At 44.7% G+C, this 12552-nt stretch overlaps 1 protein-coding gene across 1 annotated transcript in view; it reads left to right on the top strand.

Annotated features, from left to right (window-relative positions):
* The window catches only part of ADAM19 (ADAM metallopeptidase domain 19), an 81401-nt gene that overhangs the window by 57440 nt on the left and 11409 nt on the right, over nt 1-12552 (top strand). Inside the window, exons 10-15 of the mRNA XM_019464542.2 lie at nt 1688-1772; nt 2894-3033; nt 5015-5192; nt 7657-7746; nt 10159-10354; nt 11544-11652. Of these exons, the coding sequence (XP_019320087.1) occupies nt 1688-1772; nt 2894-3033; nt 5015-5192; nt 7657-7746; nt 10159-10354; nt 11544-11652 (798 nt within the window). The remainder of the gene's footprint in view (nt 1-1687; nt 1773-2893; nt 3034-5014; nt 5193-7656; nt 7747-10158; nt 10355-11543; nt 11653-12552) is intronic.

Genomic DNA, 12552 nt, shown 5'->3' with positions numbered 1-12552 from the left:
CTGACACCATTATAACAAAAGGCACATACATAATAAAACTATTTTCCTTTCGTTCCCTAAAAAATCTCTCTGAATCAACAATCATTTAAACATTTGTTCACTCTTAAAAAGAAATGGAGAAATAACTACCAAAAATCTGGACTCTGATTATTCACAATGATACATTCACCTAGGAAGTTTTTGGGTTTTGCCTGAATTTTGGAAGCCTGATGTCCTGCTTTGGGAAAGATCTTGAATCCAGTAGGACTTCCTTAGAGCTATGTCTAAGTTTATAAAATAACCTGTGGGGCTTCATATAAATTTGCATGTATTTTATGTATTCTTTTCTTATAATCTTTATTTTTAATTTTTTAAGTTTATTTATTTATTGTAAGAGAGAGACAGAAAGAGGGAGAGAGAGAGGGAGACAGAGGATTCAAAGCAGGCTTTGCTCTGACAGCAGAGAGCCCAATGTGGGGCTTGAACTCACAAACAGTGAGGTCATGACCTGAGCTGAAATGGGGTGCTCAACTGACTGAGCCACCGAGGCACCCCTCTTTAATTTTGTTTAATGTGTATTTATTTTGAGAGAGAGAGTGGCGGGAGGGGTAGAGAGAGGGAGAGAATCCCAAGCAGGCTTCATGCTGTCAGCTCAAAGTCCAAGTTGGGGCTTGATCCCACAAACCATGGGATCATGACCTGAGCCAAGACCAAGAGTGGGATGCTCAACCAACTGAGCCACCCAGGCACCCCTATTTTATGTATTCTTTTGCAGATTGTTTCTCTGAAGAAGAATTTGGCTTCAATACAGCAGACAGTTATTAAGTACACCCTATGTGTCAGATTCTATGCTAAGTTCTGGTGACCCCAAAATAAATAAGGCCATCTTGGCTCTCAAAGATATCATGGTCTAGATGAGAAGACAAACATGACAATGTGAAAGTACCACATAATGAATTTCTCTGTAGACCTTTAAATAAATTACATATTTATAGCATGCATGAGAATACCAGTGTTTTATTCATCCCTTCTCCCCTGCCCTGGATGGATACAGCTGAGAGAGGGATGTATTGAACTGGGGGAATGTAGCTGGCTGTTGGAAGATTAGGATCACAAATTGCAAAACAAAGGCAGAAACAGCTCATCTTTGCACCCAGCTGCACTTTGTGAGGCTCCTGATGGGACACATCTGTTTCCTTGGCTCGAAGTGATGTGGAAATGAAGCATCAGCCCCCACAGCTGCTGCCCAATCCCCCCACCCTACCCCCATATGCATACCACAGAGCCGGGGATATGGCACAGGACCCTGGCAGCTGGCGGAAGTGGTCATGAGTCACTTCAGCATCAGAACCTGTGCCACTCTTCCCTCAACCCCTCCCTCTGACCTTTTCCTCTGCAGCAGGAATGGGATGCAGCTTTACAAGACCTGCCCATTTCCTTCCAGGGAATGGGCATATTTGTGGGAAAAAGGGACCTTTTGCTCTTTCCACTTCTCTGGAACAGTAAGAGAATAGGTGAGAGGAAGCAAGAGGTGTGGTGACCTGGAAGTTGTCCAGTTGGCTTAGAATACCAGGATCTCTCTCCTTGGGAGTGATCTGGAGATGTCAGCAGGGCCAAGGAACAACCGTGATGGCCACCTGCTCCTGGGCACAGTGGAACAGCCCTCTCAACTCCCATCTGAATGGCCTTCTCTTGTTCCCTCGTCCAGGGGTATGTCCTTCCACGGCACCACCATTGGGCTTGCCCCCCTCATGGCCATGTGCTCCGTGTACCAGTCTGGAGGAGTCAACATGGTGAGTTGATCAGCCAATATATTGATGCTGCAGAAGGCAGAAAACTGCCTCATAGGATAGGAGGTCATCTTGTGAAAAAAAATTTATATTTATTATTTCAGGAAAAACAGTTGATCAAGTAGGGAAGTTACTTAAAATTTTTTTAAAATGTTTTATTTTTGAGAGAAAGAGAGAGACAAACTATGAGCAGGGGAGGGGGAGAGAGAGACACACAGAATCCGAAGCAGGCTCCAGGCTCCGAGCTGTCAGCATAGAGCCTGACACGGGAATCAAACTCATGAACTGTGAGATCATGACCTGAGCCAAAGTCGGACGCTTAAGTGACTGAGCCACCTAGGTGCCCCTAGTAAGGCAATTGTTTAAAATGAAGTCATTAAGTTCTAAGAGATGGAGGTACCCAAGGATGAATTTTCATTTACTTATTTTTTTTAGTCAATTTTTTATTAGAGTGAGAGTGGGGTGTGAGTGGTGGAAGGGAACAGAGGGAGAGAGAGAACCCCAAGCAGGCTCCACACTGTCAGCAGAGCCTGCATGAGACTTGATCTCACAACCCTGAGATCATAACCTCAGGTGAAATCAAGGGTCAGATGTTTAACCAACTGAGCCACCCTTGTGCCCCTGAATTTTCGTTTATTATACTTTATCCCCAATTTTCAAACTCAAGAAAAAACTGTAAGTGATTATGTTACATCCGGTGATGTCACTAGATCCCTCATGTGTTCCAAACCAGGGGCTGGAGAATAGTAAGATAATGGAGATAAATATTATTTATCCTAGGTCTTGTGTTTTTATGCCTGTCATTATGAAACAAGAGCTTGTCTCAAAGTCCTGGTTAGGAAATTACTGCCTTCTTTTGAAATTCCCTCTGGCTTTGTGGGACTGTTTTGAATATTCATTTCTAACCTGTGGGGAGTTTGTCCACCCATCTGTTTGTCCACCCCTTTATCCATCCTGTATTTATACACAGATGTAGCATGACAGTTAAAAGCACAGGCTTTCATAACCAAGCTTGTATGTGCTGATCGTGGCATCAGTGGAGAGCTTTGAGGCCCGGCTAAGAAAAGACAGGAATAGGGAGTAAGGAGAGCTGTCTTCTTGACCTGAACTCTCCCCTTGGGCAGGACCACTCTGAGAATGCCATTGGCGTGGCTGCCACCATGGCCCACGAGATGGGCCACAACTTCGGCATGAGCCATGATTCTGCGGATTGCTGCTCGGCCAGCGCAGCTGATGGCGGGTGCATCATGGCAGCTGCCACTGGGTGAGTCAAGCAGCAAGGTGAGGAGAGCAAGAGCGTGTGAGGATGGTACAACACAAGTGTTCCTCCCAGTTGGCCCTAAGAGCCTCTGTTATACCTCTTGTGGGGGCCTTGGAGAGAAGTGCGGTTGACAACAAAGACCTTGGAAGAGAACCAGGAAAGTAAATGTGTGCGAGGAGCACTAGGTCTGTAGCAGGCGATTTGGTGCTGGTGAAACCCTAGACAGACTTCATTTCTGTCTTAGGGTCTTTAGCTGTAAAATTGGCTCGACCACATGTGTCTTTTTCACTTCATGAATTTTTGAAGAGGACCCATTTTGAACAGCCCCAAAACTTAAGTCCCTCTGTCCCAAGGGAATTTGGGCAGTGGTGACTGAAAGTTCTGAGGTAGCCTCCACAACAAGAGAAAGGAAGGGGAGCATCCATGCCCACATAATGACTCCTCAGGGAATTTACAGACTGCATGTACCATGAGGAAGAAGAACAAGCCAGCTCTGTCTCCCTGTATTTTACAGTGAAGGATTTTTTTAACCCAAGCCTTTGAGAGAGAATTCTGGTAGCAGCCACAACTCTTAGTCACAACTCTTAATATTTAGTATCTGGGCTCATACGGTGGAGAGCACTGGGTTCTTCTAAGACCTGAGTCACTCTTTGGAAGGCATCATGATGGGAGTTTGTGCTCTCTGTACCCCAAACCATTAGAGCCTGCTTGTGCTTCTTAGAGAACGGTGTTCCAGTGTCTCCAAGAGGAAATGCAGTTTTCTTGGAGTTTCATTGCCAGTGTTTGTCCGTCACTTCTTAGCTGTGACATACAAAGGATGATGTTGACATGCAGGATACAACTCCATGGGTCATGCTCAAATCCCTAAGAGCTCATGGTTAAGTTTATCCCTTTCTCAATCTAAAAAGCATATTTGTAGTCATATGGTTGAGAGTTATATTAATTATGACTCTAATTCATTTTTAAACTATATGCAAATATACTACTAAAGTAGTTTAAAAACTACTAAAGTAGTTTAAAAACTGTTGGCAACAAATTCCTTGTGACACAGCTGACAACTGAAGGGGACCCTCCACTGTTTAACTTTTTTTTTTTTTTTTTTTAATGTTTTTATTTATTTTGAGACAGAGAGAGGCAGAGCATGAACAGGCGAGGGTCAGAGAGAGAGGGAGACACAGAATCCAAAGCAGGCTCCAGGCTCCGAGCTGTCAGCACAGAGCCTGACGCGGGGCTCGAACTCACAGACCGTGAGATCATGACCTGAGCCAAAGTCGGACGCCTAACTGACTGAGCCACCCAGGCGCCCCAAGCTTTTAATTGGTTTGGAGAATTAGATAACTCTTCCTTTAGACTCACATTGCGGTACTGACCTGCCACTAGAGAATATATGACTTCTGATTCTTTTTTTCCAATAGCAGGACTCAGAACCTTTCATGATCTTGTGGTAAAAACTATCCATTTGTGGATTGGCTGGTTGAGTTTGGAGTGTTGCCCTGCATCCTTAGAATAGAGGTCATCAGATCACTGACCTAATGAAGAAATCTAACCCATGATCTTGGCCTTTTTTGGTTTGGTCTTTTGTCCCAAGAAAATCTCCGGTTAATATCAGCTTTAGGAAAAATTTGAGTTGGCTAGTATTTTATTCAGCTCTAAGGCTCAGACCTATTGTAACACATTCATAGCCCTTTATTTATTTCAACCCCTTCCTACAAAGGGCAGAAATCGCTGCTTCTGATTCTCAAATACCTCCTCCATGCACAGTGAGGGGGAAAAAAAAGAACATTATGGGGTGGTTAATATTTCTTAATGCTTAGAAAAAATTGTAAGATAATGTATCAGTGATGTTCTGAGGGAACAGAATGCATGTAGGAGACTATAGGGGTCTGAGTCTAGGTGGAATCAGCCTTATGGGCAGCAGGATTAACACTGTTCTGGCTGCTTGATGCCCAGATTCCCAACTAACTCCACCCTTATTCTCTGCCAGGCACCCCTTTCCAAGAGTGTTCAATAGATGCAACAGGAAGGAGCTGGACAGGTATCTACAGTCAGGCGGTGGGATGTGTCTCTCCAATATGCCAGACACCAGGACGCTGTATGGAGGCCGGAGGTGTGGGAATGGGTACCTGGAAGATGGGGAAGAATGTGACTGTGGGGAGGAAGAGGTAAGGTGTCTTCATAGTGCTAGTGGGAAGGGAAGAATGTTCATTGGTTTTAAATCTTAAAGTCAAAGAGAATGCAACTGAACACTTCTTAGTCATAGGCATCTCCCACATACACATGGCTATCAAAGACCCTATCACAAATAAGATGTGGAAAGTAAGCTTTCAATAGGGACCATTTATGTAGACTCTCTCAGTTTGAGGTTGGCACTGTTGGTGTCCAAGTCAGGGTGGAGTTCTTCCTGTGAGAGTGTGGTCTAACCAAAACCCATAATCTCCCCAGTAGAGTTACAGATGGCCTCCTTGGTCCTCCAGCTGCACGGAATTTCTTCTGGAGACCACATAGCTGGATATATGAACTTGAACCTGGGCTTTGAGGTTGCTTAAAATAACAAGCTTGCACTTGCTAAATTCTCATTATGTACTGTGTATCCTGAAGAAGAGGTAATTGAAAGGAGATGTAGGAAGTACCGTTAGGTCTGGAAAGGGCTTCTAGGAGGAAGAAGGAACAGAACTGTTTGTGTATGGGCTCGTTCCTTCCTTCTGATCTTCCAGATGAGTCGAGGGCATGCAGCATAGCTCTATCATTTTTGGCAGATGTGTGTTGTTCTGCAAAAAGCAGAACTGGATACTTTCATGTCTATTTTTTGAAGGATGAAATATGTACGTTAACATATGCAAAACAGTAAAGTGTGGAGGGGAGACTGAGGGTGTGTGTAAGACTGATTTTATAGCCTTCTCTATGGTTTGATTTTTGTTCTTAACGTCAGCACGTAACTTTCATAATAAATCAAGAATTAGTTAAAGGCTCTGCCACTTTCACCACCATAGTTCAAAGAGATCAGTCCAGACCCATCAGAAAGGAGGGAGTTGCCCCTCTCCATCATCATGGAGGGTCTAGTGGGGTTGAGGAACAGTCCATGAGTGTGCTCAGCCACTTGGCTTATGTTCAGAGCAGCTGCTTATTCAGCAAATATTTACTGAGCGTGGGATACTATGTTGGGTGCTAGGGATAGGATGGATAGCAAAAATAGATGTGGTTCCTGTCCTTGTGGAACACATCGTCTATTGGAGGAAACACACACTGACCAAATAATTGCGAAAGTGTATGAGTACAATACGTGCTAAGGGCTTAGGAGGGCCAATGCCATTGTGCTGTGAGCACTTGCAGTATGAGAGGAGCTGCTCTACTCAGGTAGGAGTGTGACTTCTGGAGTTACTAAGGAGGACAAGGAGAGAAGGCACATTTCAGCTAGAGGAGGAAGCATGCCCTGAAGCGGGAGAAGCACAGTCTGCCTGGGGCCCAGGATGGTAGGAGATTAATGGAAGGAAAGTGTCCTTATTCCTTCTCCTAGGGAAACAAGCAGATGGGCCTTGTAGTCAGGCATGGGATGCATGCCTCCAACATGCTACACCTGGACCATTATGGTTATGATATGGTTCATAAGCATGGGACAAACCCCAGGCAGACATGGCTTGAATTCAGCTTCAGCACTTGCCGGGTGTGTGCCTTGACCAGCCATAGGACCTGTCTGAGCTGCATTTCCCCCTCTATGAATTGGGAGCAATCCTGCCTCACAAGGCTGTGATGGACCTGTGCATATGGAGCCTGGCACATTGTCAAGAAATGGTTTAGAATAGGCCTATGAACATAGTAGGAGTGGGATAAGGACACTTAGAGTCATTGGGGTGTCTCATCATCTTTTTAAGTCTCATGCTATACATCAGCAAATCAGGACCCATAAGGCAAGAAGGAAGAGAGGAGAACATGGAACCCCTGGAGATCTTCTTTCCCAGAAAGGTCTGGGCCAGTGCGGGTTGAGGAAGAGCTGCAGATAGTGAGAGAAGTCTGAGGAAGCAGGCCCCAGGACTGACATAAACTGTGTTCGGAAGTTGTTCCCGCATGCCCTTGCTTTTGATGGCCATTTTTTAAATGGGATTAAAGCCCCTGGGAATGTGTGGGGACACAGGGGGCAGCAATAGAAGACAGGGTCTCTGACTGTTCTATTGGGGATGAGAAAAATCTCAGTATTCCTATGTAGTATAAGTTTATGCTACAAATCATGTTTTTGAAGATTATAGGATTTCAGGAAGAAATGTACATATTGTATTACGTTAAAAAGCAGTATGGATACTAGGATTTTGCAAAATAAGTATGTATCTATATATGTGAAAGGGAAAAGGCCTGGGTAAATATTCACACTCAAAATGTAGTTGTGTCTGAGTTGTGATGTTATTGATGATTATGCATTTGTGTATTTTCTGTGATCAGTATACATTGCCTTCATGATAAACTTATAAAGTGAAATTATTGGTAAAGACTTTCTGGGGAGCTTGGGCCCCAGGGGCATATGGGGGAGGGGTGAGGAAATGTGGGAGGTGGGTGAGAGGCCTCACCCCACCCTGACCCCTGTTTCCCTGCCCTGCTGTCCCCGAGGCTCATGGCCACTCCCCTTTGCCTCCTTAGGAATGTAACAACCCTTGCTGCAATGCCTCTAATTGCACCCTGAGAGAAGGCGCGGAGTGTGCCCACGGTGCCTGCTGTCACCAGTGTAAGGTAGGAGGTCCTCCCCACTGCCCCCTGCCCGGGGTTCTGACCGGACAGCCCAGTGCTCTGCTGGGAGCTGGTGGCCAGAATTCAGCCTCCATGGTGGGGAAGTGATGGCATCAAAGTTTCAGAAACATGGAGCTGGGATGCCACTTGGTCCAAGTTTACCATTTCCTATGCCATGCCTCACTGGGTTCAAATCAGCTCAGAGGGCTGTACCACCTGGAAGATGGGAGATTTTTCTTCAAAAAATAAGTGTCCAGGGGGTGCCTGCGTGGCTCAGTTGGTTAAGTGTCTGACCCTTGATTTCAGCTCAGGTCATGATCTCTCAGTGAGATCAAGCCCTGGCTCAAGCTCTGCACTGGCAATGTGGAGCCTGCTTGGGATTGTCTATCTCCCTCTCTCTCTGCCTCTCTCTCTCAAAATAAGTAAACTTAAGAAAAAAGACACACTTAAAGTGAATATTTATAATGTCGCAGAAATATTAATGTGTTTGGTTATAAAGTATAACCCCAGGCCCTGCTGGAGGTTATGTAATATACATATGTAATGAAGGCACGTATATACATATACTTACATGTGTATGTACATATGTGTTATGTCTGCTTTCTGAAATCTGAGGAGTCTGAGCCCATCTGGCCCCAAAGTTTTGGCTAGGAATTGTGGACTTAATGTTTCCACTTACCAGTTGCTAAGTGCTCATTATGTGCTAGATGCTGTTCAAGTGCTCTATTTGAATGCATTCATTCTAACAATCCCATGAGAAAGTTATTATCCCCATTTACTCTGTCCTAGCCCAGAGAGGTTAAGTAGCTGCCCCAGGTCCCACTGCTGATTAAGGAGCTGGTATTTGAATCTAGGCAGGCTGGCTCCAGGTGGGTCCTCTCCATCTCCATCCTGCTCCTTGGTGGTAGAGATTTGTCCTGCGTCTTCCTCCTCCACACACGGCCAGTGCCGACCCTTGCAGCTGAGGCTCCATGCTTTTGCCAAGCTGCTCAGCTGGGCCCATTCTCTGCCTTCTCTCTCCCCTGTGTGGGGTCGCCTGGAAGTAGGGAGGGCATTATTCTCAGATGCACCTTTCCTTGCAGGCCTGGGGAAACTCACCATTAGGTTTGACTCTAGAGTAGACCTGGTGTCTCCCCATGGAGGTTGTGCTGGGCGGGGCCCTTTGAGTCTTGGACGTTGGCTTGAAGAATAAGTATGTATGGACAGTGCCCATTCAGTTTGAGTCTCAGAAAGGATTCTCTGGAGAGAAGCGTGTGCAGAAAGATGAGGCTTAGAGTCTGAGACCTTCAGTCCAAGCTCTGGTAATGCAATTTGGTGGCAGCCTACTAACCATCTGAGTCTAGGCACATTATCTGACCACCCAGTGGAAGGGAAGCTGAAAAATTCAAAGGGAAGCTGGAAACTTAGTCTTTACCATTTGCCCAAGGTGTGCTATTGATTGGGTTATTTTATCTTCAGAAAGAGGCAAATAGCAGCTTCTGCCTCATGGATATTGTGAGGATCACATAGGATAAGTATGTGTAACTTAGCCCAGTGCTTGGCTCCATAATGGGGATATATTATTGCTAAAGTGCTTTGTAAACTCAGAGATGTTGTGAATACTAGCTTAGTGTATGTATGTGCATGTGTGGACACACATTTGTGTGTATATATTAGTGGGCCTGGCTCTTCAGCCACTTACTACCCATGAGACTTTTGATACATTGCTTAACCTCATCTGCCTCAGGTTTCATCATCTGTAAAATAGGGATAATTATATCATATTACCTAGGACTCTCATGAAAAGTAAATGAGGGAATATTTGTACTGGGCACTTACATGGGAGCTCCATAAAAGTAGCTGTTATGGGGCGCCTGGGTGGCGCAGTCGGTTAAGCGTCCGACTTCAGCCAGGTTACGATCTCGCGGTCCATGAGTTCGAGCCCCGCGTCGGGCTCTGGGCTGATGGCTCGGAGCCTGGAGCCTGTTTCCGATTCTGTGTCTCCCTCTCTCTCTGCCCCTCCCCCGTTCATGCTCTGTCTCTCTCTGTCCCAAAAATAAATAAAAAACGTTGAAAAAAAAATTAAAAAAAAAAAAAGTAGCTGTTATTAGTAAAGCAGTTTACTTAGTAAACTGTAAATTGTCGCATATATATTATTCTTATCTACTTCTTTTTTTTTTCTTATCTACTTCTTAAAACTTAGAAGAGAAAATGAGCTAGCATTTGTGAAAACACCATGAAAACTCTGAGTCGTTATTCATATTGTAAGGCTGATGATGATGATTTGAGCTAACGAGGTCATGCAAAATAACGGTCTCTGGAATAATGGAAATGGGGAATTGTGTTCCACAAAAGTGATGCTCACGAATCCTTTGCTGTAGGGTTGAGGGCCTGTGGGAAATTGACTGTTTTTTCCCCTCTCCTTCCTCGGTCCAGCTGCTGGCCCCTGGGACCCTGTGCCGTGAACAGGCACGGCAGTGTGATCTCCCAGAATTCTGCACGGGCAAGTCTCCCCAATGCCCCACCAACTTCTACCAGATGGACGGCACTCCCTGTGAGGGCGGCCAGGCCTACTGCTACAATGGCATGTGCCTCACCTACCAGGAGCAGTGCCAGCAGTTGTGGGGGCCTGGTAAGGACTCTCCTACAGAGAATGTCCCTCCTCCTGCCTCACCACTTCCAAGCCAGCCTCCCCCTTCATGCCCTCAGCATAGCTTAGATCCTTGGTTTCAAAATCGCATCTCTAGATACTCCCTTTTTATTTCCCCTTGACTCAGGGTAGGCTTTCAGAGAGAGACAGTGGACAGTGTTCTTCCTAGTTCCTTGATGCTTTAAATTCTCATAGTGGGTAAATGCGTAAGAACAAACCAACAGAAGAATGCGCAGATCATGGAGACAGAAAAGGAAATGCAAATGACCCTTAGCTATGAAAAGATATTTAACCTCACTCATATTAAGCAGATTATAACTACTATGAAATGAGATTTTTCATATATCAGATTGACAAAGACTGAAAAATTAACATAATTATTTAATTATTTAAATTAATTTAATAATTATTATGTACCATACAACCGGACCAATCTATTCTGCTACTTAAGAGTATATCCTACACTTCTATTTGCACATGTATGTGAAGATAAGTTTATAAGGATATTCACTGCAACATTGTTAGTAATAGCAATAGCAACCTATATATCCTCCAGTAGGGACCAATTAAGTCTGGTACATCCCTGTAGTGGAACCCTATGCAGCTGAATGAAAGAAAGAGGCAACTCTGTATGTACTGAATAAACCCATTTCGTACAATAGGTTAAGTGAAAAAAACATTGCTGCCATTTTTAATTAGATAGATATCTCTGGAAGATACACAAGATAGATACAAGATAGAAGATACATTGTTAATTGTGATGGCTTCTCCAGGTTGTGGGGAAGTAGGAGCTGGAATGGCTAGTTAGAAATATCAAGACATGCTTTATTTCTTTATAATTTTGTGCGTATATTACCTATTTTAAAATCTAAAATGGAACAGGGCTTTTTAATTAGTCAGTAGGTTTAGCACACAAACCGCCCACAGGTATACAATCTCAGTAAGGTATAAAGAATTGATATAACATCCTTTTCTATGAGTAGGTCTTGATGAGAAGTTGGGGGTGGAATAATCTGATGGGGATACAGGAAGAAAAAGCTCAACATTCCCTCCCCCCCAAAAAATGTTCTTAACTTCATGATTTTACCAAGGGCTAGCTTTTTACCTTAAGGGGCTTCTGACTTCTCCTAAAGTTGGCTAGTGTGCTGATAAATGTTTCTTGCCCACCCAGGAGCCCGGCCCGCTCCCGATCTCTGCTTTGAGAAGGTGAATGTGGCAGGGGACACCTTTGGAAACTGCGGGAAGGACATGAATGGGGAACACAAGAAGTGCAACATGAGGTGATGACCATAGGGCTGACCCCATAAGATGAGGAGTGACAGAGCAGTTTCTGTTCTGTCCTCACTCCTGTCCACCTCAGCCACTTGGGTCTTTAAGTAAATTGTCAGAGTCAGACAGCTGTTCCAGGCCTGTTCTTGGATGATATACCATTCAGCCTAAGGAAGTCAAAGGGAGGGTATCAATGGCAGTGCTTCCTAGAAAGCTGGTCAGACTTCCTTTTGGGTCCTTCTTACAGTTGAGCAGGGAATCAGCTCTCTTGGGTCATTCCTGTGGAATGCTAATAATACCCTCATCTGAATACCCTGTCATTCATTTCCTTCCTTCCTTCCTTCCTTCCTTCCTTCCTTCCTTCCTTCCTTCAACCAACTATCCACCCAATCCTCCATCCATCCATCCATCCATCTGTTGAAGGTTTGCTGTGTACCAGATACTATGCTGAGTACATGGAACTTTTAATAAATGATACTGTATGATAATGGAATGTGGAGAGAGCCACCCAATCTGGTCTTAGTAGGTCAAGGTGGTGTCCCAAGGGAAACTGTGCTTAAGCTGAGATCTGGAGAAATTATCCAGTTGAACAAGATAAGGATTTGTGCTGGTACGAGGGAGAGTAGATAGATGAGTAGAGGAAAACTGGTGTGAAAAGCAGCTGATAACAGTTTGTTATAGTTCAAGTACAATGTTGGGGTACAGTGGAGAGGGAGCTACTGAGAAGCAAACCTGGACAGTTGAGCAGGGAGACCAGATCATGAAAAGCCTTGAATGCATGACTAGGGGAATTTGTGGACTTTAGCTTGAGAGGAGTTTGGAAATTAGACACCAGTGGAGGCAAGGCTGAAAGCAGGGAGATCAGTTTCTTGCTGTCCAGGTGACAAAAGGATGGAGGTGTGATTTGGGGT

Source organism: Panthera pardus, unplaced genomic scaffold, assembly GCF_024362965.1.
Source record: "Panthera pardus isolate Hobbes unplaced genomic scaffold, ASM2436296v1 HiC_scaffold_2, whole genome shotgun sequence".
Lineage (NCBI taxonomy): Eukaryota > Metazoa > Chordata > Mammalia > Carnivora > Felidae > Panthera > Panthera pardus.
Note: the sequence above shows the minus strand (reverse complement) of the source record. Positions and strands in the feature narration are given on the sequence as shown.